The sequence below is a fragment of the Erithacus rubecula genome (assembly GCF_903797595.1).
Source record: "Erithacus rubecula genome assembly, chromosome: 2".
Classification (NCBI taxonomy): Eukaryota; Metazoa; Chordata; class Aves; order Passeriformes; family Muscicapidae; genus Erithacus; species Erithacus rubecula.
In genome coordinates this window covers 15,264,501-15,291,103 of record NC_136685.1, presented here as the reverse complement: position 1 = coordinate 15,291,103, position 26,603 = coordinate 15,264,501, and the positions used below count along the sequence as shown (strand labels likewise).

Genomic DNA, 26,603 nt, shown 5'->3' with positions numbered 1-26,603 from the left:
GGATGTAAAATGAATGCAAAATATGCAGCCAAGATAAACCCTGGCAGATCCAGGAAGCAGAGCAGAAGAAATCACTTTGCTCATTACCTTTAAAATTTCTTCCATTTGATAATTATTTAACCAACAGGGGGAGGAAAGGTCTTTTCCTTGCCAGACATGCATTTTCCTGTAATTGAACAGAACTTCACAGGATGCCTACTCTCTATTTCAATCCTTAGGAATTAATTGTTTTTTATTCACCCATTTCCATAGGACAAGGCCACTAAATAATGAGACCCATCAACCTTTAGAATTAAGGAAAAATACAGATAACATAGAAACAGGCAGGGTTTTTGGTGGCATGAAAGGACACTTCTAGCTAGTTAACAGGAGTAGCCAATGTATTCCTGATCCTAAGTGCAACGATTTTAACAGCTGGTCTCACCAAATAGATCCCATGATTAATACATTTGAAACAAACCAGAGTTGCTAGATTAGGGCACTCTGTTCAGCAGTGGGAGCATTCGTTAAATTGCGCATCAGATACCCATTGTCTGAGCGAGGTCCTGATAGTCACATTGTAAAGCTGATTCTCTAATATTCTTGGGATGCAATGTACTGCATTTTTTTCATCATTTCCTCTACATGTAAACTGATCTCCTGCGTTGAAGCAGTACTATTTAAAACAAAAGGGTTTGATTTATAGCCAGTCCCCAGCCTCATAAATCACACCTGCAGTGTGGTGCTCTGAGCTCCCTGTGTTCTGCCAGCATTTACGTTTTATAAATGATTTGGGTTTACCTCCCATTGTGATGGAGACTAATACAATTGCATTCTACTCTCCCAGCATTCACTCTTGCTGTTGCTCATTATTCCCACTGGGAATTCAGACCTAGTTTTTGCAAGCTTGTCAGGGGGGAGGGGAGTGGAGGTGGTGTGGGTTTTGATTTTTTCTAAATTAAAGAATGTTGAATTAAAAATTTATGGTTGCATTCTGTAGCTTTTTTTGTATCACTAGACATACTATGCAGCGGATTTTTTTCCTCCCTATTGACTTTGCTTATATTTAGTCTCCCATTTGCTAAGCTAATGATTTGGAACTTAAGCAGGACAGCAGCTTGAAATGTTCAATATGCAGAGTATTTGACCTTCAAAGTAACCCAGGTATGCACCTTGGCCTTTCTAAAAACTGCATAAGGAGCTTAAATGATTTTTAAAAATAAATAAAGAATGAAAACATAATTACTTGAGTTCCCCAAAAGACTAAGTGCAAAGATTTTATTTTTAACTCTCAGAATCTAGTGATACAAATACCAAAAAGTTGTTTATATAATATTTTACAATTATGTTTGAAGCTCTCGATCATATAACAGTTCTAGATGGTTAAGCACAGTTCAGACACTTAGAGATAACAAGACTTTCTCCTTAGAGCTGACAGCCTTAAGTCTTGACACAAGGAATTATTCCTAAGTCATATCACCATGTAAGTGGTTGATGGGATTTGTGCACTTGCCTTTATTTTCTCTATCAAAACAATCAATAGTTCAATTTGTTCAATTAATGACTATTATCACTGCTTCCTTTTTGGTTAAATACTGCTATTACTACACCCATAACCAAGAGAGAACCAATTGTAGCTTGAGATTGGTAAAAGCCATAAATCCAAGTTACACTTTAGTCACAAATACTCACTACAACTTCAATTCTGTTTTGGACCTCAGTTTTCTGAGCATTTAAATTGCAGCCTGTTATTTGATGAGTTGAAAAATTTAGACTTGAGATTTGAAAGGCTACAGTACACGTCAATACATGCTGAGATCAAACTTAGACCTAAATAGTTCCAAAAATATTTCTAAAATTAATAGTAGTTATTCAGAAAAGCTACTCCCTTTCCAACATAATTTAGAGACGGACCAGTATGTAGACCTGTTCCAGTTCAATGAAGGATTAAGCTAAATACTACTATTAAAAGTAGATTAAATGAAACCAGAAGACATTTTGATTCCTGAATTAAAACTGTCCACACATGCACTTATGCAGGAAGAGCTTTTGTGCTTTAAATGCAACCTTACTTTCATCCAAATTAACTTTCAAATGAAGGCAGCAAGCCTTGAATTATTGTGCCCATTGTCTGAAAATTCATATAAAATACTTGTATGAAAAATAGGATATTGAAGTTCACAATGTGGGCATAAAGATAACCAGTTGTAACAATTCTTGCTAGGTAACAACTAGTCTAATTTTTAGAACCTGTTTTGCCTTTATGTAGCAACTGATTGTGTAAAAAGCAGTGATTCTGACAAGCGCTTCCAAAACAGAAGTTAGTGAATTCACACATTCTGAAAAACTGCTCTAATTCTCTAGCAGTTCAAAATTGTACTGTATTCTGGATCAGTTACTGAGAAGTAAACACCAGGTTTTTAATGCCAAAAATTTGTTACCTCAAGTTTAAATTTCTTATGTTTATAATCAAAATATGATAGATCTATAAGAAGCAAATGCAAATATTGTCCATTTGATATTTTATCTTATTGCAGGACAAGGTAGCAAAAACACTGCATGAACTTCCCCCCTTATTGCAATTATTGTTTGATCCACAGGTTAGTTTTACCATCAGTTTTAACTGCAGTAAAAATTAATTAAGCAAATCCTGGTACACATGCATAAGGTTAAATTATATCTTACTGTGCATCCTTGTGTGTGCAACTCCATCCACTGCAAGAAGTCTTTTATTATGATTTGTTTTATGAAGCATCTTCATACATATATTCAGAAAAGAAGCCCAGGATCAGGAGCTTCATTCTGAAGTAGCTGCACATGCAACCATGTCCACTGAAATATTAGAGAATTTTATTGCAGGTTTGGTCCATTATAATTTCAAGTCATTTGATCCAACTGCATGTGAGGCTGCATAGTCATGACATATACCATATCCATATCCATTTCTTTCAAACAAGCCTAAAATTCCAATGTTTCTTCCTGAAGGCAATTTCTTTATATGGTGCTATCAAAAATAAACTTGCCATTAAAAATACTTATGTAAAAAAAGAGGGTTTGGTTGGATGCATAAAATCTGCTCCTCCATCAAAGTAATCACTTGAGTTAACTTTGAAGCTTGATGTAAATATTAGAAAAAGTGAAAAAGTTATTGCCATCCTTACACAAAGCAAAAAGGCACTAAACATGCCTCAACATCCTCAATGAATGAAACTCATTTCAGTGAATGCAGTTATGTGTCAGATCATGGCTTTGTTTATAATGTGAAGTAGCAACTACAATCTATATCTAGAACACTGATAAATTCATCCAATCACCTCTCAGATATTGGCACAATCAATTTAAAGGAAATTGCTTAATTCATGTTTCCTAAACTTCTATTTGCACACACAACAGCAGTAGCTGAAAATATGCAGTTTGATTTGCACACACAAACTTTGATTTCCTCACAGACATTTCCGAAGACAGGTATCTAGAATTTTGCTGCAAATTTACCCTCCTATGGTTCCCAACATGTTAGGATTCTTGACATAGTCCATCCATCTGTTTTCTGAGTTGATTCTTGCATAATAAAAAGTCCTGAAATCTACTACATTGTTGGAATGCAAATATCTGTTCCAAATGCTTCTGTAATAGAGCTGATATTTTGAAAATACATTTAAATACTCAGATCTAGCAGAAGAGTATTGCCTGTTTCCACTTCTGCAGCTCATTTACTCCAGGGAGCATTCAATAAAGAAAATTTAACCAAGAAACTTGCCAAATAAATATCTGATAGGTCCATTAATATACAATAATAATCAATAAAGAGGGCTTTCCGGGCAGTGAATGACTAGCTGGAGGAACCATTAACTGTGAGAAATTTCCAATGCAGAGTGCAATCTGATCCTGAAAATACTCACTCATATTATCAGACCTTATTCTTCCAAAATAATCCTGATTTGGGTGAGCCAGATGTAACATCCTAAGTACCATTACATACCTATTGTTCCCTAGGTACATTAATAAAGTAGCAATTTTAGACCATTTGTTAAGTTCTGCAAATACTACTTATAAAATTACTTCAAAAGATTTAAAAAAAACAGTTTCTTTCTTAAGAGCTTCTTAAAGTTGAGTTCTATGTTCCCATGGATACACTGCATTGGTCCTATAATGGTCTTGCTTCAGCACAGTAAGCAGCAGGGAAGCAAGACTACCCCCCAACATCTCCACAGGCTTAGAGCACCTTCATTGCTCCAGTGCTGCCCCATGGAACACACCTTTTTTATCTTTTTCATTTTGAGAAAGAGCTAATTCTTGGTCAAGGCTCCAGAGTTGATCTCAGCATAAAAATAAAAAAAATGCAACTGTATAATTTCTCCCTAATACACCCCAGGCAGGTTTCTCTGGCTGGTTCACACAGTGCCAGGTGGTTGTAAATTACTTCTCATTATCCCATCTCATTTGTACACCACTAAGTATCATAACTGACCTTCCCTCCAGAAATATGAAGTTTTCAACTTATACACAGAATCCTGTTTTCTAGAAGAATTCTTAGAATGATGGGATAGTTATCGATGTAAATAACAATCAAATACCCCCTCTCTGGAAAAATCAATTATTCTGAGATGTTACATGAATCCCATTTTATCCAACAGTTTATGTGAGGAATAATTCTCTGATGCCACAAGTTGTTCTGCTTTCTTGTTCTTTGATGAAAATGATCATTATGGTCCCCTGGGTTAGTCTCAGAGACATTTTTAAGGAAAGTGATTGGTAAAGGGAGAGCAATCTTGGAAGAAAATAAGCTATTTGAAAAGACAATTTCCTTTAGATGCAAAAGAGGCAGAGAATGGTTACTAGTGGAATACACAGGTTCTCATTTCTAAATCAATACTTCAGACGTAGCCAAGGTAGTCAGTAATCAGAGGGGGTGAGTCTGCAAATGCAAAACATCCAAGAGATAGAGATTATTAACAGCAGCATTAGAGATGCAAAAGAGGGAAAATAGGGTTAAATTAATATTAGCTTTCAAAATAACATTAAAATATCTCAAGAGAGAATACAGTTAAGAGAAATTCTATCTTCAGGGTGAGCTGAACTAGTGACCTAACAGCTGTCTTCTATGAAATGTTTTCAGATGAGTAACAGGTCCATTGCTGCACTCAGGGCAAATTAAATTATCCCTAGAATAACTTCTAAAATTGCTGCTGTTCTTTCTAACAGTCATCAAAACTCCCCTCTCATCTCTTTCATAAAAAATTCATCATCTATGTTTTCTAGGTTCAGAATGGCCAGCAAAGTTCATTGTAGAGTTCTTTTTAATTAAAATAATATTGTTAAGCTCAATATTTTAAAAATCACTACCAAATTCACACTTTAAGGTATCCCAAGTGATGCTGCATCTAAATTGCTGTAGAGATAGCCTGTGCATCCTGCCCCACCATCAACACCATTGGTTTTGCTGTTTACTGTCCTCTTCCAAATTTCATGTATCCTCCTCAGCCTTGCAGCTATTGTCACCCAAGCAGTACATTGGATCCTGATACTGCCTGGGCTTTCAGGATGCTGTGCAGGACAAATCACCACCACGGCCAATATCTGGAGAGCTGTGACATTGCCAGATGTGAGCTTGGCTCAGTGATTCCATTAGCCCCATCAATACACATCCAATGGCCAGTGAGCAGCTATGTGATGTAGCTGCAGTCATGTCAGAACAATCATTGACTGACTTACTGCACAGACACAGAACTGACAATTAAATGAACTAACAGCTCCACTTTGTTTGCCATGATCAATTCAAGCTACCCTGCAGTCATGCAGGGTAAAGTTAGGAGCAGCATGACCAAACCTAAACCACAGCTCTCATTTTGTGACACCATGTCTTTCAAGAGAGTTTTAAGGCAAATAAAGCGCCTGAAAACTCATTTTCTTTGGTCAATGTTAAAGGTGCACTTTCCGATGCAAGGAAAAATATTTTGGCCAAGAAAAGTATGGAACAATTAAGTGGAGCAGCTGAAACTCCCTGCATCTGCTGAGTATTTGTATATAACCCATACCTGGGTCTGAGTCTTTGCTGTCTCACATAATGAATATTTATAGCCCACAGAGCAGGACAGTGGAAAGCTGGTCACCAAGGCCAGCACTGCAGATATTACATGCAGTAAAACTTATATTTACAGTGTATTTTTCCATGCTCCTCCTAATCCACCTTTCCCCCCTTCATTCTGAATACAGGAATCTTTTATTTACTTTTCATATCCCTATCCTGTCTGAAAAAGGTACACCACTCTTTAAAACTGATAAAAAACTAAGTCACACTGAAGTGGTTTTGTGAAACTTATCCAAGTTCTTCAGGGCAATTGACGTGTTTTCCTTTTAACATAGATATGGCAGAGTTGAATAGACTCCCTGGAGACTCCACAGTTATTTTCAGTAGCAACAAGAGCCCATCCCAAACATAACTTCCAATCTGTCATCCCTCCTTGAATACTAAAAACAGCCTTTTCCTCTTATAATGTACTGAAACCAACTCTGTGTAAGAAAAACACCTCCAACTGTCCAATACCACCTGAATTATTTTCTTAGATATGTATCCCAATGTCACAATTGTTCTCATGTAGATCAAATCAGAAGGATTGTGCACTGCCTTTTCTCAAAACCTACCAGCATGGGAAGTTCCACTGGGAGATACACATTTCTGCCAGGGGCAGCATCTTGGAATTCAAAAGAACCACTAAGGAGGAGAGAATGCACACAGAGGAAAACAGAGATTTAATGCAAGCTAGGAAGTTTGGGGAGTCCCCTCCAAAAAACCTAATTTTCAAAATAAAGTACCAACTCAATAGTAATTCTATATAACAGCAAAAGTCAAAAGTAAAACCAGAGAGAATTTACACTTTTTTTTTTTTTTTTTGCCAGTGATTCATATTTTTACAAGCAAGTAATTAAGACCACTTCCCACCATTAGTCTTTTAAGCCATTAGTATAGGATATATACATATAGGATGTATAGTATATACATATAGGATGTCTAGATTTTTTGACAAAGTTATGGTTATCATGGAAGAAATAGCTTTGGTTTTATGACAGTAACTGTCTGTACATATTCTTATTAAAGTTTTAAACTTCAACAATAAAATTTGGAGATGCTTTTCATGGTGTTCTTATTAATTTTAGTACTGCAAGATAACTCTAAAGAAATTAAAACAATTAAGATGCATTGTTTGGTTGCGATCACTCATTTGAGCAAATGCATCATTTACAGAACATATTCACATTTCTCATGCTTCAAGTTTATGTAACAGTGTGTTCCTTCTTTCCAAAAATTTGCATGCAAAGTCTGAAAAATTTTTCTCCTACTAGGAATAAAATCCTACCTATATACATATTAGAACCTTTTAAATATCTTTTCAAAAGAAGATAGGTCTTGGGGTAAAAGACAAGACAAGAAAGGCCCAAAGACTGCATATAATTCTCTTGTGAAACATGAGACACGATGCTCTGTCAGCACAGCCAGCCCTCAAGCATTACTGTACATCTCCAATCCAGCCTGTGCTCAGCCCCACTGCTCAGCTGCAGTCCCAGGGGATGCTCCTCCAAGCCCAGAGCTGGTCACTGGCTCTCACATCCCTGGCACCAGCCCTCACACTGTTCCTCGTGTCTCCATCCCAGTGCCAGGGGCTGAGCAGCCACAGCACCCAGCAGAGGCACCACAACAGCACCTGAATGGAAAATGGGATCTGAAGCTTATCCTGCCCTTACAGACAATTAAAACCAGTGATATGATGGATGTGCACCTGTACAGAAGTCATGGCAAAGAAAGAAGTGCAGTGCTATCCTGCTATCTCTGCTCAAAAGAAGACTTCTACCAACTTTTCTGATTTGTATCAGCCAAAAAGTAACAAAGATAGTATTTTATTTTCTTAAGATATTTCTCAGTTCTATGGCACATGCATTCAAAAGATAACAACTTTGGTTTCCTATTACTACAAATGCAATAAGCACAGCATCAAAAGTATTCTTGAAATAATTTTGTTTTTCTTCTGGCATTGAATTTGATATGACTAGAAACAATTCAAAATTTGTTAAAATAATTTTGAAGCCAAATATTATCATCATCAAAGCTCATACAAGTGCTCATGCCCATGCACTGGAAAAATAGGAATATCATATTATATTTGTCATGATTATTGACAGTAAAACATTTTAGGACAGGTTGTAAGAACAATGAAGAGTGGTAAGGAATGGTCATATTATTAAATTTTGTCATTGTCCCAGTGACTTAAGACAGCAAGTAAACAATCTCTTTCTGGTTCTTACATTATTATTTATATGTCCTCTATTAAATAATGTCATATAACCACTGACCCAACAAAGCAATTGATCAGTTGAACAACATAGGAAGGTTTATATCTGTATGCAACACTGCAGACTTTTTGCAGTTTGAGTACCTAAAGTGCCATTCAGAAAAATGTGTCACCAAACAAAATTAATTAGGATTAATTTAGCTGTCTCATTCTAGAATTGCAGCCTAATAAATTTTCCCTGAGGTCTTCTTATTCCTGTTGCTCAGTGAGGTCAGACAGGAGGTTCAAGGAGACAGGTAATTTATTTTGCAATCAGTATTGATTTCTTGGTCTACAGTTTATCATCAGTTTGATTTCAATGGGAGTAGTGACTAAACAGAAGACATGACTTGGTGTGTGACCAGCTCAAGAGATTCATCTGCTGACTACTAAACACAACATAGAATATTAAGAATCAACTTTCACAAGCACCAGCTGATAAAGGCTGTGTTACAAATTGCTGTGAGGTGTAAATCCCCAGCATTCACACTACCAGCCACTTCCTAGTGTTCATCCTACTTCCTGGAATCTTCACACTGCCTCTTAGGAGAGGAAGCCTCAGAACCTTTCGTCTTGCACACTCAAAAGAATCAAGAGGCCTCCAAGAATCAAAACAGCTTTGTCACCTATTCTGTTCTGAAAGAACTGTTAGTTTCTTAAAAGTGGCACACAACCAACTGTTAACACCAAAAGCAATATTCCCAAAACCAGGTAGCAGATTTTATTCACTGCCTTTAGGCCTTTGAATAACAAGATGTCAACAGCCCTGACCAAGCAGCCACAGAATCAGTCACAGAATGGTTGGCATTGGAAGGGACCTCTGGGAGTCATCTGACCCAACCACCTTGCTCAGGAAGGGCTGCCTGGACCCTGTCATGATGGCTTTTCAATACCTCCAAGGATGGAGACTTCACAGCCTTCCTGGGCAGTCCGTGGGTGACCACACTCACCATGAAGAAGTGTTTCCTGATGTTCTGATAGCACCTTCTGCGCTCCAGTTGGTGCCTATTTGAGCCCACAGCCTGCTAGAAAGATTGCAGAGAGAAACTACCTGGAATACCATGCAGAGTTGGAAAACAAGAAGGCTTTGCTAAATGGCAAGACTTTAAACATGTCTGTGCACAATCATAGGCTTCATACACATAAGGACCACTCCTTTAGCCTTTCCAGTCATTTAGTGGTCCTGCTATGAGCTTTCTAATACAGCTTCTGTGACAAGCTCAAATTGCAACCTTCGTACTCTTCTGCCTCAATCAAAAGACCAGCCTTAGTCTCTGAAGTGATAGACACATATAAATAAATTACAGTTATACTTCTGCAAAATGTCATCTGTTAAGGGGAAAGAAATCTGATTTTCTTCATTGCAGAAGGTTTGGGTAGGAGTTTGAATCTTTGTATTGAGTTGTGGGGTTTTTTTCTGGTAAAATATTAGTTTAATGTTTTTGAAAAGATTTTGCCTCTTTTTTGTGGGCACATCATCAAAGCATATTAGTTTGATGCTTGCTTTCATTCATTTACTGGAGAAAAAAATCATTAAACACATGTCACTTCAAAACTGCATGACATAATATGAAATTGAAATGACCTTTATTTTGGCATACTAGTGCACTGAGTTAGAGTATTACAAAGTCCCAAGTGTTGCCTGTTTACAAATGCCAGACAGTTCTACTATGGCTCTAATGTGCTCAGAGATTGTGCAGCCTATGAGTGATTGTAGCTAACTGAAAATAGTGAATTAGCTGTGGGGGAAGATTCACAGCTTACCAATGGGAAAAGCCACTACTTCAAGAAAAAGGTTCAATTTATGTTGGAAATTTGACCAAATAGAAGTGGAAATTTTGACCCACTATGCACTCCTGTTAGATGCTGTTTAAGTGTTTGGCCTCCTGTCATGCAATCCATGAACTTGCATCTTGGGTCTAGGATACTTCTTCCCTTCCATATGGTTCTCACACCAAGTCTGTAAGAGTGACAGCTGAATGAGTCACAGTCATGCTTGACTTCAAGCACAAAGGTGTCTAATTCTAAGTCTTAAAAATGCACGACTGCATCATAAAAAGCCACAGGCTGCAACACAGATCTTCAAAGCACTGCCAGGGAGTGCACAGATGTGTACAGCAACCCTCTGCACCCACTGCGCCATTCTCAGGACTCAGGATAGTCAAACAAGAGTCAGATTTCCACTCATTTCCTGAGGCTGTTCAACAGCATCTGATGGATGCTGTGGATCACTAAGATTCTGTCCCCTGGACCTTTTAACACACATTCAGCCATCCCCTCTCACATCAGGGGACTTCTCCTGAAGAGGTGCAGCGCTCCAAGACAAAGACATGACTGATTGTAATATCTGTTCCAACATGGAACACCACAGCTAAAGCAGTTGCAGTGTTTCACTGTGTCCAACTGAGGTCCTTCTCCTGAGGCCTAACAGCACAAAAGGCATTTTGTAATAGCTCCCTTTGAAATCAAATTAGCGATGTTTCAAGGCGTGACCCGTAAAGGGCTGCTGTCCAGAATGGACATGTGTTTGACAGACACATGCTCCACCTAGCAGGCCTCTTCAAGAGTACAGATGGAATCAAGATGTGTGAACAGAGCTCCAAAAGGGGAGCCATGAGATAGCAGAATATACTGCAAAGCACTCTACCTCAACAGATAAAAAGGAAATAATATCAGATTCAGTGTGAAATAGCTCACTCCAGCAGGTAGGACAGATTCTGACAGAATTATATATGTATGATTATTGCAGAGAAAGATGCTATTCCATATGTGCAACAGTTAGCAAAATATAGAACATATTATATAACCTTGTGCCAACTCCTTATAAAAGTCATTAAAAGTTTCCTACTTCCTTTTGTCCATACACTGCAAAATGCTAAAAGTTACTATGGACTGTAGCTCAGAACACCCATAAACACAATTTGGAGACTAGGAGCATCTAGAAAGCAGCCTGTATTTTTACCTGTCTAGCTATAAAATTAATGGAAAAGTTAGAAAAGAAGATGAGTTTTCAAGTTTGCCACAATCTATCTACTTATGTGACAAAAATGAACTACCTCCTTGTCCTGCAGGGTCAATTTCCCTGGAGCAGGAAGGAAGATGAGAACTCCCATCCATAGTATATAAAATAGGAAAGCATTTGGTGGTTGGACTTTCCAAACATCCAAAGGTTCCATTTGACTGCAGAGAGAATTAATTTAAAGCACAGCAACTTCCTAATGCAGTCCAGGCCTCAGTTCCATAACTCATTTTCACATGAATTCACAGACAAGAAAAAAAAAATCATGCTAGTATATCAAAAACCCCAATAGCAGCCAAATTAAAAGAAACATCTGCTGTCAGGAACTCCATCAACTACTCCTTGTTGCCAGTGTCTTCTGTCTGAAAAGAGGAAAAATATTAACTTCGTGTATTTTGCAAGTCCTAGGTTGTGCATTCTTCACTATGTGTCAGGACCAGCCACTTCTGAAAAAAAACCCAGGTACTTTAGGCCAGGACTAGGAGCCAAGACTAAAATACCACAGTGAAAATGCCTGTGGATGGCAAGAGCAGACTTCACTGATGGTAGAACTTAACTTACACCAGACTCCCAGCAGCTTATTTCTTCAATGGTCTTCAAGTTCTGCCTCCGCTAACAACAGGAATGGTAACCATTTCAGGAAATGGAACCCATTTCTACCCTCTCACAGAAAGGACAGTGGAGTATGCCATATTCTACACAGCCCACACATAAGGTTATAGCCAAGATTTGGCCCAAGTTCTTGCATCTTTTCAGCTGCATTTGATTACTTAAAAATCACTTACGCTCGCAATTTTCTTTTTTTCTTTTTTTTTCAGGAAATTACTTTAGAGACCAGGGAACTGTCACAGTCATCACAGAACTATATGCAAGTGCCATTCTGATAAACTCACCATCCCTGAGAGACATACACAATACAAGATTCAAATTCTGACATGAATTGCCAACCCAAAAAAGGTGGGAATTCAGCTCACTTTCCATGTTCAAGCAGATCTCCCTCCTTGGACTTCAGAGACGGTCAGCTGTCAGATTGACTTTGATCATTCCCATAGGGCAGGAGTGAGAAAACCAAACTTCTACCACTAGAGTTTGATGGTGAATGACTTTGCATATGAATCCCAGTGTGGCCACAGCTCTTTTCTTGGGTTAAAGCTTTGATTAAGGAGTAAGTAACTGAATGGTAATAGGATTATTCTCATCAGTGCCTCTATATCAGCAGTAGAGTAACATTCTCATACTGAAGCAGTAACTATTCATGTTTTCTATGTGGACTATAAATTAACTTGGTCCTGGAAACTGTTCTGTTGGAGTAGTCCATTAAGAAAAATTATTAAAAAAATAATGCATTAAAGCACAGACTAAAGCTCAAAGGCAATGATCAGTCTGCCCTGTTAGCCAGGTTAGTGAATATGAGCCAACACTCACAATTTGAGTTCTCCCCTAGAGGGGTACCTTTCCCTTTTCAGTCCATCATGACACATTTACAGCTTTGTCTCTCAGCAGTCTCTACTGACACTCCAGAGATCCACACTGGCCCATCATGAATGGTTTTTTTTTCTTGTGCTACCACTGTTAAGAACCAATAGCAGATATTCAGGAAGGAATTAAAAGTTAATGTGTGTGCAAATTAAGAGTTAATGTTAAGTGTTAATGGATTTCTGTCATCCCCATATATCTTGGATTAGATTAAACATACTCTTTCTCCCCTTCCCCATTTCAACACAGCTGCCCAATGTATCTGCTTTAGAAGTAAGCTTGCACTAGCTGTATCTGCACTAGACAACTGAACAAGCCTGGAATAGTTCTTTGGGATTACAGCTACTGTCTGCAAACATTTCCTATTCATATTATTTTACACTCTACCTCCAAGACAAGATGGTCAGGTACCTGTTCAGAATGAGTTCTGAGTTGGAGCTCATCCTTGAATGGTGCCTGTGAATTATTTGAGAAATCTAGTCAGTCCAGGTCTAAAGCCTGCCAGGGACTCTTCTAACACTTAATTGTAGATAATACTGTGCTTTGGAATGCTTCCTCACAGTTTAATAGTATAGATATTGCTGTAGACAACAGGAAAATAAACTCAAAATCATACAGAATCCAGTGACCAGTGTTCTGGTTTTACTGTTGTTTTCTTTTGTCTTCATTCAAACTCCTCATCAAAACAGTCTTCTACAGACTAATATCATATTCTACTCATCTACAAAACTATTCAATGCTCCTATGAACACCTTGATTAGCTGTCAATATATTATCAAACTTAAAGCATTATATTAGACACTGGAAATATTATAGGTACATAAAACACACCCAGAAATGACAAAACCCTTTCAAACCAAAAGGGGTCTGTATTTCAAACCTCCATAAAGAGACTGAATTTCTCTTAAGGGGGTACCAAATCTGTATCATTCAGCAGATCTAAAACAGTCACATTACAGATTAAACAAGCATTTACAGGTCTCTGCTCTAGGACAGAGCTCCCCATCTCTTGTCTGAGTGTGACAGCTCCCACATGAAGGTCACTGGTTTCTGGGTTATTCAAGCATTCAGTGTTGATGTAGAGTCGATCTGTTCCCACTCAGTTATGCAGCTAGGACACATCACCCCTCAGTTTCACTGTACATTCTCAAATACACAGACAGACACAAGCACAGTAGTTTTAAACCCTTACAAAATGGAAAAGATCTTCCCTGCTCAGAGACAAAAATCCCTATCTCTCCCTGGCATCATTACTTGGTAGCAATAACTCCAAGGTGTTATTGAGACCACATTTAGCTTTACGGAATAAAACATAACAAGCTGTCAAAATGTGCATAAATAAATTAGAGTCATTATTCCAGCTTAAGGTTCTGGGGACATAAACAATCCTCTTGAAGTTCGCTGTGACATTTTTTGCAGCAGGAGCCAAGCATTAAAATTACGTCCTGTATACACAGAGCTGTAAATGCATTCTGTCTTAGGGCCTGGCACTGCGGCACAGAAATCAACAGGCCTGCCTTGGAATAGAAAATACAGCAGTTCAGGGCCAATTCCCTGCCCCTGAGCACAAGTTTTATGGCACAGCCCGTGTCCATATGGCTAAACTCTGTCCTTCTGCTCGCTCCCCAAAGAGGAGTTCTCATCCGTATCTGCCTGCTCAGACGGGTCCCTGGCTCACGCTGCTGCCCTGACCCATCTCCAGGCCCAGCTGCAGAGAGCCCTGGCTGGCACTGGCAGAGCCATGCCCTGGAGTGAGCTAACACCAAACCCCACAGGTCACCAATGCCACTGCTCCTGGCCCTGCCCATACAGCCACAGCCTGGGACTGCTGCTAGGATATTACCTAAAGTGTTTACCCTTTCATAAGTGACTTCCAGTTATATAATAAGAAATGCAGAAAGTGCGATCCAAAAAAGACATGAGGAATGAAGACACACACATTTTGTGTATATAGGGATATAAAGGAGCTATATCAGGTGACACCACGTGTCCATCACACCTGCATCACTAACTGTGTGATATCAGGATAAGCACACAGTGATACCTCCTAGCACAGCCTCCTGCAGCCCTTCGTGACTCAGAGACTTCCTGAACAAAAAGTGGTACCCTGGTATTTAAAAGCCTTCTAAGGATTCTTCTTAAAGAAAATGAATTCTTGGAATTAAATGCTGTATAATTAAAAATCCAGTGAAAATAGGCTTCAGCAATTTGAATTATAAACAAGGAGAAAACCCATTCATTCAGAAAACACACTTTACATCAAAAGAACATCAAAACAAGGATGAACAAGAGTAGTGTCATTACAAGAAAGCATCAAGCTGAAAGCTACAATCTCTAAGAGCAAAATGGCACTGACATTATGACAAGGCTTTTGCTTGGGCTCAGTGCACATAAAACACAACAGAATCAAGTTTTGCAGTGTATTCAAGGCAGACTCTGCTACAGAAGAAATCAAAACAAATGACTAGTAACCCTGGGAAAATGCAGGATCCCTCCTATTTTGCAACCAACAATTTTTATAGCAATGGGGTTTTTTTTCCATCATTTTTTGTATACCACTTTAAGGTTTTGAAAAACCACCATGACAACTGCACCTTTGGGTTCTGATGGGTATTTTTGAGCTACTTGCTAAATCCATATTAGGAGCTGAGGCAGCCATGGCAGTATGAAGGATTGTTCCATTCCTGAGTGGGAAATTCCATGAGATAAAACATTCTTGCATTTTGTCCAGCTGAAATACTGTATTTCCACAGAAAATGCCATACTAATAAGCTCACTGATTATGTTGATCTAGAAATTATTAAGACAGAAAAACTTTTGATCCCTCTGTCTCCCTTTCTCTTCAGTGTGGGAGCAAGTGAGTCAAACCAAAAATCTAAATGCATTTTTCCCCCTAATAATGAAGAAAATTGTATTTCCTTAATTTTTCCTTGATGTATCAAAAATGTACAAGATACAAGGTAGAATCGTCCTGTTTTCCAAAACTTTTTCTTGACCATGGAAAGACTTCCTAGACATTCACCTAGCACAGAAAAGTTCTTGCTTGTTTGAGCTTACTCACAGTGTCCCAATAATGCAGATGCAAGCTTGAACATCCATGATCTAACTCCTCTGAGATTTCTCCTCTCCTCCATGTACATTGTAAACATAATGCAAATACAATCCAATGTTTTTATTTGGGAAAACATGGAAAGTTACAGAAATTAATTTGGAGCAAATGAGAGAACAATTCTGACTAGGACAGAAATCAGGAAGAATACAAAGTCTTCTGCCAAACTTGGGAAGGAGGTAAAAAGACAGCACAGAATTCATGCTTCTATAGATGACTATCTGATGTATATTAGAGAAATGCTGGTTATGTCATTCGATTACCTTCTGCCAAAAAATTTCCCCATCTGCAAAATGGCAACAGCCGTATTGCCAACCTCACAGGGATCCTGTGAGGACAATGGCCTGCTTTCCAGTGTTCTTACACTGGACAAGTATCAGATGAAGGACAGAGGAGCCCATCACCACCCTATGGCCTCCTCAAATGCCAGAGAAGCATTATAGGGCCCCTGGCAAGCAGAGAATATCTATTCATGTGTGATCATTTTACCTAAACCAGCAATGGCCTGGATTCCTCAGATCACTGATCACCTTCACCTCATAACACAACCACTACAGCAAGGCAAGTTAAAAAATACAGTGTTTACAATTAGATGCGTAAGATCAAATTCACAGAGAAACATAATAAATGAATCTAACATTATCAGATCAGAATATATCTGGGTTGCAAAGAATTAAAGAAAAAAAGGGGTGGGGGGGAAGTCCAAAACTGCATAAAACAATCCTTTAGACTAATCAGCAACTCTAGTAAGCCAGCCATACAGCAAGGGCTCAAGGATTTTGGTAGGAAAGTGAAGCATTCCCATTATGTGTAACCTGTAATGAGAGCAGTAGGGGTGACACAAGCCTCCCAAAAATATTCAACTGTCAGTGCAGAAACCATCTCAGAAGGAACAGTTTCATGTGACAGCATCCCAAACTCTTTCACACCCAGTTAGTGGCCTCCATCTCTTGGAACATATATGGAAAAAACAGAGGCAATGCTACAAGATATCCCTGGAAACAGGTAATGCACAAGAGAGGCAGCTTTACAGAAAGACACCATGAGGTTCCCCATTTCTTTTCCTCTCAGCTTATATTGTGGCAGGATAAAGGAGAGATATAATAAATACAGGAATCACAAAAAAAAAAAAAATAAAATCAGACTAGAAAATGTTTTTCTGAAAATAGTGTGTGTACAAGTTTATATCCTACTCCTTTCCCCTCTGGTGGTTACAGTCCAGCTTACATAGGCATGCCTTATCACTAAAGACAGGTAATTAAATATGGGAATGGATGTCAAGTCAATGGTCTGCGTTCTTGTGAAACCATTTCATCATTCTTCCACAAACTGGAAACTATTTAGCAAGAGGTGTGCAAACTGGGCCCAGGTGCAAGAGTGTGCTTGAAAGCTGAGTATCATCTGCTGAAAGCAGATCTGAACAGAAATATTCAGCATGAAAAATATTTCCTTAGATCTCCAGATGCAGAATTTTGTTCCTCCGGCCTGAAAATATTTGTTACTTTCATTCTGAAACTTTGATTTTCCTATTCATACTTCCAACAACAAACTGTCAACTGCTGTTACAAAATGTACAGTGTTTCACAGAAAAACCTACTGACCTCAGCAAAATATTCTTCTGCTTGCTCACATAGACCAAAGCATTTGAGCCATTGGAAAACACAGCAGAAAACAAAACATTCAGCCCTTAAAACTCAGTTATCCATTTAGTTTCTCTCTAACAGTCTTTCAGAGCTTCAGTTCAGTGACATGAAAACCTCCCAAACCCAGAAAGAGGTCCAGAGAAAGTCTGCAGAGAAAGCACTTTCCAACAGCTTTGATGTCTCCTGGTGAGACCCTACATTATTCCAGAAGCCCCAGGGATACACACTGTAGCAATATAAGGGTTGAAATTTGTCCTTATATTTTCGTACCACTAAAATCCAGCATAATCCTCATTTGAAGACTTAAGTGAGACTTAAGCAGTACATAGCCTCATACCAAGTCTTCTTTGTGTTGGCACAAATTTCACCCAGGCAAGACAATATTTGCTCAGGTGCAGTACCTTGGGTGAGAGTTAATCCCTTTCATTTCTGACACAATACTTATTATGTACAATAACCAATAAAAGCCACTCTTGAGATCGACAACTTACACATTTTCAATTTCCTCTCATGTACTGTAGCCTTTCATAAGCTCCTTTGATCCTGTATAGGTGTCAATCTTTGCATGCATATAGGTCACAAGAAAGTTCATCTCATGTTAATGGCCCAGTCACCTTCAGATACATTGATTTTAAGCCCTTTCCATTTCCAAATTTCAATTTATCATCTTACTTTAGTTATTGCATTCTTGTCAAAGATATGAAGCAACAGAGACTGATTTTGCTTGGACCCATATGGAAGAGGAAAAGGCATGTCAAATATCAAAGCTTCCTTCATGTCTGGCCAGTTTGAGACACGTGCACACCATGCTCTTCCCTGTCAAGAGAAAGGTGGGACACGTGAGGCAGGGTTTTGGGACCTACTGACCCAGGAGCAGCAATCCTGGGACAGAAATTGGTCTGAAATCACACAAAATGCAGAACTGAATCACATGACCTCATGAAATCTGAGCTAAGGACTCTGAATTTGGGGAGGACAGAGCACTGCAGGCACTCCTAGAAGAGCTCTGATGAACATGGAGCATGACTGTACTCTTGTCTTCCTCCAGCCCCAGAGGAGAGCACAGCCTTCCACAAGTGCACAGGCTGGATCTTGCTGCAGCCTGAAATCTCTGCCCAAAGTAAAACATCCTCTGTAACTTTTTTCTTTTTTTCCACAAACCACTAGCACTGAAAGTTCTGCCTTCTTTGGTGTTTCAAACAGGACAAGAGGCTGCCAGTGACAGAGTACAAGACAAGAGGGACTGGACTTAATCTTCTCTGAGAAGGCAAACCTTACAGAAATGTTTGTTTTCACTCTGCTATTCAACATTCCAGCTAGTGGGAAGCTTCAGGAACTTGTTCCAATGGCTTGTTTCTCCTGCTCCCTCCCATGGCAAATTGAAATCAATATTTTTAGATTCTTGTCATTCCCTTGAAGACTCCCTCTCTCCCTCCCTTTCTGAGGTCACACAAACTTTGCTTTGGACTCCAAACTATTAATTTTTCACATTACTCATTTTAGGTGTCTGAAAAGCTTCTTACTCACCAGCCCATAGAAGGAAGTGTTCCTTTTTTTTTTTTTCCCCTTTTTGAGACAAAAAAAAAGATACAGATCTCAGTAACAGAAATTAAGTCTCTTCCATGCCATTGCAACAAGGTGTCTCCAAGCCTGACTCAAAGTCTCCCTTCCTTGGCACACACTTACTTGTTGGATTTGCTTCACAATCAGAGCACATTGCTTCCATAAGCACAGGGCACAGCAAAAAAAAAAAAAAAAACAAAAAACACATTGGTACCAATGGAGGAAATTGGGACTGTTTTTCTAACTAGGCAAAGTAACTGCAGGGAATCACAGTGAAGTTGAATTCATTTCCCACAGGTCACCAAACACTGTCAAACATTAGTGACTTTTAGTAGCCATGAGCTTAAGTTAGGCTTACAGTCTAAGTAGAGCTTAACAGCTGCATAGCCCAGTGCCAGCCTCAAGAGCTCAGCAAGGACTCCTGTCAGCTGTGCCTGGAAAAGGGATGGGCATGTAACAGGAAGTGGCCTGTGAAGCAAGAAGCAGCCTTCCTCATTTACCAAAAGTTCCCTTTTCTGCTCATCTCCTCTTCCAGGCTCATTTGGACTAGCAGAGGAATACACCAGTGCAGTCCTACCTGTCAGCAGGGAAGAATGTTTGTGTATCTGATTCCTCTATCTCTCTACCAGAGCTTTGCTCTTGGATCTCCTGAGGCTCCTGATAACCTCCTATATTACTGCAGCTGTTTGTTTAACATAGACCCATAAAATTCTTGAGGTTGCCACATTGCCCTTTTCTCCTGTCCACACCCAGGATCTCCTCATCTTCTTACACACAGTAAACAATTCCCCACAGGGTCCACATTTGTTGTGATAACTCACCAGCCCATTAAAACCTCAACTCTGACGCACACAATGCAGCAAGCTTGTGCAGTACTGTCAGGTACGACTGCTGATGCACTCAGACTTCACCAGTAAAATAATATTTGTGTTCTCAAAACTATCTACTGAAGTCTCCCAGAATGTCATAGCAAGAGCTACAAAGTATTTTTAAGGAGAAGAAAAAAAAAAAAAAAAAAAAAAAAAAAGAGAGAGAAAATATTTTTCACCATAGAGACTTCAGCAAGTCAGCTTATGTAGACAGGTTGGAAAGCATTTTGCAAAGGCATAAAGACAGTTTTGTTCTGTTCACTTGTACAGTTCCTTTGGTTGAGTACAAATTGGATGTAAGTAGTACCATAATCAAGTATTTCTGGTTTGGTCCTCAAGTGGGCAGAATACAACTGAAATCCAGATGATCCACATTTTTTTACATGCGGGTAAGCCAGGATGACAAAGGGCAATAATAAACAAATTTGAAAATTTCCCTATCCAGATTTCAGGTTTGAAAAATCTGCTGAGCTCCTTGTGCTTGTTTGGAAAAAGTCTTAAGCCTAGAACAGCAAGAATGTCTTTCCTTGCTGCATTGCTTCATGCCTGCCTGGGACAAGGTCCTGTGCAATTATTTCTGTGCTCAGGATATCTGTTTGAGGTGAGTCCTAAATCCCCACCCCAGCAGAATCTTGAGAATATGCTCTGACAGCCTGGACTATGCACAGTCTCTTCATTCAGTTGTCTCTTAAGATGAGATTCCCTTTTTCATAAACACAACAGTCTAAATTTCCACAAATGCATAGCATGCACAGCCAAGAGAGAGAGAATGAAAGTATTAGTCAATCAGTATTAATAACAGCCTTTGTTTTAATACTGCAAATGTCTGGAAGCATTTCTTTGTACATACCTCTCTGGAAGTCCACAGCCTATTTCCCAATCAAAGACAACATGTTGGCCATGCAATAGCAATAAAGCTGTCACAACACCTTCAGGTGTAACTAGCAATCTGTCCATATCCAATAATTCATTGAAAAAGAAAAAGTGCAGGCCCTAAATCTGGATGAATTGACTGGCAAAGGGCTGTGTACCTTAAGTTCAGCTCCGCTTTTTCTTGGCAAAAGCATTTAAATCCTCTAATGGAGATTTATGTCATTTTGTCTGGGTGCCCTTCCCACAGAGGCTTCAGAAATTAATCACCCTTCCTCCTAAATCATGGAAACATCCCCAAGTTAGAAAAAAAAAAATTACCTTTCAATTTTACCTCATTTTTTCCACCTGTCTCTCTTTTTCAAAATACCTGTACTGGCTGAAAATATCACATACAACAGTTTTACCATATTTTACATATGGAGAATAGTATCTGTGATAGTTAACAAGATTCTGTCAATGATTAGAATTGTAACACATTCAATATTCCTTAAATTGTTTTACAGATTTGGCTGCTGTTTGATCAGACTCACAGACACCTGTAAATTTAATATCTTTAGAGATATTTTCCTATTTTGCAATTTCAAAGAGCTCCAGACTTGCAATTCATTTTAGAGACAAATGACCAGCAATAAACTACTCCCTTATTTATTATTTTTTATGTTTCATCAGAAGATTCAAAGCACCCTGACAAACAGGAACTGAAAAGTAAAATATTGAAGCAGGAACCTCTCTGTGTAAAGATGTCAGTTTAATGTATGCAAAATGAAAGATATTTCATAAAACCTATTAATAAAAATATTCCCAAGTTAAATCAAAGTTCACTGCAGTATTTCTGGTCTACTTCAAACAATACTGGTTTCATAACTATCTCACAATTACTAATATTCTTCCTTGATGAACTCTGTGCTGCCTCATCCTAATGAAAGTGCTGCAAGGTAATACAGCAGTTAGATGACAATGCAAATAGGACCCATTCAATTTGCACAAAAAAAGGTTGCAAGGAGCAATTAGCACTTCATTAATATGATATAAAATGCTAATTTGCCATATATCCCAAGCGACTCAAAACTCCTTTCCATCCATATGTGCAAATAATAGCTAATATGATGCAGTGTGTGTGAACCAGGTTCATGGTGCATTAGCTGGAATCCCTGTGTCAGTTTTCAGTATAATAGCTATTAGTTAATATGAACAGTAGCTCACATTTAACCTATGACAGCAGTGTTAAATGATAAAAGGATCTGTTGGCAGCAATATCTCATAATTCCACCCCTGTAAAGTTCTCCCTTCCTTGCTATCCAGGATGAAGTATTGGAAACTGACTCCTAATCTAATTTATAAAGCAGATTGAAATGAAGTGCTGGTAGCACTCAGCCCGGCTGCTCAGCATTTTGAGAAGCAAGATCACTCCTGGTGAATTGCACAGCTCAGGCATTCAAGCACTCACTGGCAGCTTCTAATGATCAAAGTATTTGACTTAAATAATTGATTTATTTATACCAGTAAAGAAGCTCCAGGGGGTTGTGAATATTATGAGATATAATCACACCACTAGGGAATTAGAGACACTCAGATGTGCCTTGTGCTTGCTAATGCCCTACGGGTGTGATTAGGATATCACACATCAAAGGAATTTGCTCTAAATTTTTTCATATAATAAATTAATAAAAATAATTTATTTAAATAATTCCATTGATTTAACGGGACAGATCTGATGCAAGATACAGTATGCAGAGAACTACAATGAATGTGTTGATCTAGGACACTACAGAAGCCCTGGCCATTTTCAGTTAACACCCAAGCACCAGCAGGATCCTCTGGCTAGCAGGTCCCTTACAAGGTATTATCACCACCTCAAAGCTTACTGTCTGCAATGAGCATTCCCAGATATTTCAGTCAGCCTGCATTGTCTGAGATGGAGCAAAATGGAGCTCTCCAACAAATCCTTTCAAGAAGGGAAATGCTGATTAACAGTGACACACAAGACAGTACAGCATTCTGGCACAGGCAGGCAAACATGGGCTGCAATAGCTCATGGAGAACGCAGGCTCTTCTGGCCAGATTGTGTATTCAGATATCTTAACATCTACCTTAATGGCTTATATGGTTTGACCATTGCAGACTACAAGGATTTCACAGTCTTTAATGTACTTCTTACCCCAGCACAAAAAAAAAAAAAAAAAAATAAAATAAAATAAAAAAATAAAATAAATAAAAAATTAGGGAAGTGTTCTTATATCAGTTATAAGAAATTGAGTTACCCAGAGACCAAATAACCTGCTCAAGGGCATACTGACAGTCTGGACAGACACCAGGATTAAACCTGTACTGACTTTGTTCAATACATTTCAGAAAATTTCAGAAATACACCAGTTTTTCCACAATGATATTACAGCAACAGGCAATTAACATCATGTTAACTTTGACCTAGTGTGCTGTAAGGGAAGTATTTAGATATTCCACTTTCAGAATTACAATCCTTTTCTTTATCCCAGAACCCACAGGGAAGCATTTATGGCAGTGACTGGAAAAATAAAAGTATCTTTTTAGAGAGGAGTTGTGAAAAAACCCTATAGACCCTTTCAGAGCCATAGAAAGGCATGAAGACAGAAAGCAAAATTTTTGGGCAATTTGTGCCTTGGACAAACTAGTTCTCCAGGTGCAAAATATGATTTCTGTCCTTGGGTTGCAGAAAGAATGAGTGAATAAGACTCTTTGAACCCACATTTTAACTTCCCTGGGGTCAGGCCTAGTCTGTTTTATACTGCTTCAGTGCCCTCCCAAGATGTTGCAAAAGAACTCCAGAACTGCAATGTTGTTTAAACAAGCCATGCAAGTTCTAAGTGAAGAAACCAACCACAATTATAATTCCTGCAAAAGCAACATCTCTGTCACTAAAATTAGAAAGGGAGAGGCGTCAAGAGACTTGTTCATGCCCATGGGTAAAGCCTGAGACTGTGTTTGACTTCCCTACACTAAAACTTCATTCCTTTCCTTGCATAAATGTTGTGATTTAAGAACAAGCATTGTATGTGCTGGCTAGGTCCACTATCAACTTATGCCACAGAATGAGGTACCCTTGGGCACATCACAAAGCAGACATCCATCAAGTGCTTTTATTGCAAGGATCACATCTGAAATCAACTTCAAATGCACACAAAATTCAGTCTCTCTCTCTCTCGGTGAGTTCAAAAGAAACCCTCCTGTCTTGGAATTTCTGGATTCGAACTGAGCCCAGAGTCATGCAGTCCACAGAAAGTGCTACATGTAGCATGCTGTGTTGAAAATAAATGTACACATTTTTCTATGTTTATACTGCCTTTCTTTTCTTTACCTCATTTTTCCAACATGCACATAATAAATATAGCTTGTCCTACAGATGCAGCTCCACTAAAGTGCACAAGAAGGTTTTTTTATTCTCCAGCACTAGAGATCCAACACTGTGCAGTGGTTGTGCTGTGGCAGAACTTCAACAAGGGTGCAGACCCCACGTTAGGTAAGGGTTAATCTGCCCATATGGCCTTGCAGCATGATGTGTATTTGCTTCATTCTGCTTATGTTTCTCATCTGCCTGGGTTCTCCCATGCCAATTTACCCTTGTAGAACTGAGTTTAGTACAATTACCATGAGGAACCATGAAAATTCAGAAAAAGTCTTCCTATGTAGGCCCACCTTTAAAAAGTAAAAAATGTCTGTAAATCCCTGACATATCTATCATCATTAGAGACAGAGTCATGTCACCAACTTTGATCTCAATTTCAAATTCTTAGTTTGTGTGACTGCCAACTACAGCTTCAACAGCCACTGATCTGAGAGAATCCTCTGCTGACTGTGAAATCTCAGATATGATCCCAGTTTAGATTATCATACAGTTCAATAATTCTGATCCTGGTGATATCCCAGTATGCACCCCATGGAATGGCTGCCTGTTAGTTAAGACTGAAAATACAACAGTCTACCCTTGAAGCAGACTGTCAAGTTTACAAGCAGCCAGCAGAGATCAAGGATTATTAACATCGGCTCTCAGAACTGAGGGTTTTTTAAGCAGTGTCAGTTTTGTTATCTACATCATCCATGACCTGTGTTTTATTCTCAAGGATACCAACAGCTACACCACCTTGAGCAAACCAACTTCTTAGGAGACCAGAGAAATGAATCACTGAGAGAGAGCTCACAACAGAAAGCAGTACAAGTGTCTCAGCAGCAAAAATACCTATTCACGACTGGAGACAAAACTTGAAAGCCAAGAAAACAAAACAGTATTAAAAGCTAAAGCTTATCAGTAGACTACAATTTTACATGCATATTTAGAACTGAAAATATTATTTATATCTCTACAGGATTAAAAATCCTCTCTTTTTGTACAACAATGTTCTTTGCTTTAGCTCCAGTTATGGGTGGATAGCATTTCTCAAAACCAAACCTCAGCAGAACAATACCCAACATGGAGGGGCCTGGAGTCTACAATTAACATAACAAGAGCAGCCTCACCATCAAGCCACAACTGAAGTCAGAGGCAGGAAGGTAACTGCATGCCAATACAGCTGTATGAACCACAGGACAAAAGGGATTCAACAGGAGCCTTCATGAGCAGGGTCTGATCTTGAAGGCTCAGCTGTAGTAAATCAAGAATTGTGTTAACTAACACACAGCTCTTTGCACAAACTAATTCTCAAACTTGTCTCCATCCTCATCCTCCATTGAAGGAATTCAGCCTGAAGGTAACAGAGACAGAACTATCTCTGCCAAATCACGTCCAAGTGGAAGATATGAACTAAAAAAAAAATCAGTCAGGAAAGAAACACATTTGGCCATAAGAAACCAAGAATAGACTCAACAATGGGAATGGACTTTGTAAGTTAAAAGCAGGAGGTAGCTCACCCAGGAGCCACTTTCCCTTCCTCAGCCTCTCTCACTGCATGAATTCTGTTAGAAGACCCTCTGCTTCATCCCAGTGGTTTTGTCCCAGGCATTGTGAAATATTAGTGCTGTCAGCATTTGCAGCTGTAGGAAGTCAGATATAAGCCCTTGTGCCACAGTGTGCTGCTGGCAATGGAGCCTGGTACCCTATCACCAGCTAGGGCATTCAGCACACAATCAAAAAAAACACAGTTAAATAAACCACAGACTTGGTGATCAACAAATGACCTGCCTGCTCATTCTGCCTGGGAAGGAAATTCCCTCCTTTTGAGCTGGCTGTTAAAGTGCCACTCTTCCCTGAAAAACACCTGATGTAACCTGACATCTTCCACCCAAACCAAGAAAGCTCTTCAGCAAAAGTTTCAGCTCTGGGAGTGGAGGTAGATGACTGAATCCACACAGATGACTGAATCTCCCCTGCAACAGAGAAAATGATTTTTAGGGGCACTTATCAGTCAGCACCTCTGAAGACAAGCAAGATGACAGATGTAAGGGCAAACATGAGGTATTGCAGCTCAAAATTATCTCTCTGGGTACTGGCTTCCTGCTCTAGACACCCTCTGTTCATGGAAGGAGTCACCCTACCTTGCATGGCTGCCTGCTCTGTATTCCTCCCCATTTCAGGGCCAATAGGACCTTCCTTCTGAGGTTTGCAAATTGAACAAACAAAATGTTTTTCATTGCGAGGTCACATTCAGTCCTTGGTGTATGTTTGTAATGATATAGCCAAAACTATCCAGGGAGGAGCTCAATGACATGTTTTCACATGGGGGAGAAAGAGCATTACTTATCTTTTCAGGCCTTTATATTGCTCCTGATAAAATCAGT

General features: G+C 39.0%; 1 protein-coding gene across 3 annotated transcripts in view; it reads right to left on the bottom strand.

Annotated features, from left to right (window-relative positions):
• Positions 1–26,603, bottom strand: part of LOC306813077 (uncharacterized protein) — a 211,985-nt gene that overhangs the window by 54,436 nt on the left and 130,946 nt on the right. Inside the window, exons 8-9 of one of the 3 annotated variants that reach the window (XM_079328118.1) lie at positions 13,210–13,254; positions 11,601–11,684 (exon numbers count right to left, since the gene is read on the bottom strand). The exons of the other annotated variants lie outside the window; for them this stretch is intronic. Coding sequence (XP_079184244.1) covers positions 11,658–11,684; positions 13,210–13,254 — 72 coding nt within the window. The 3' untranslated portion in view covers positions 11,601–11,657. Of the gene's footprint in view, positions 1–11,600; positions 11,685–13,209; positions 13,255–26,603 lie in introns of those variants that run through there. 3 annotated transcript variants of the gene reach the window in all.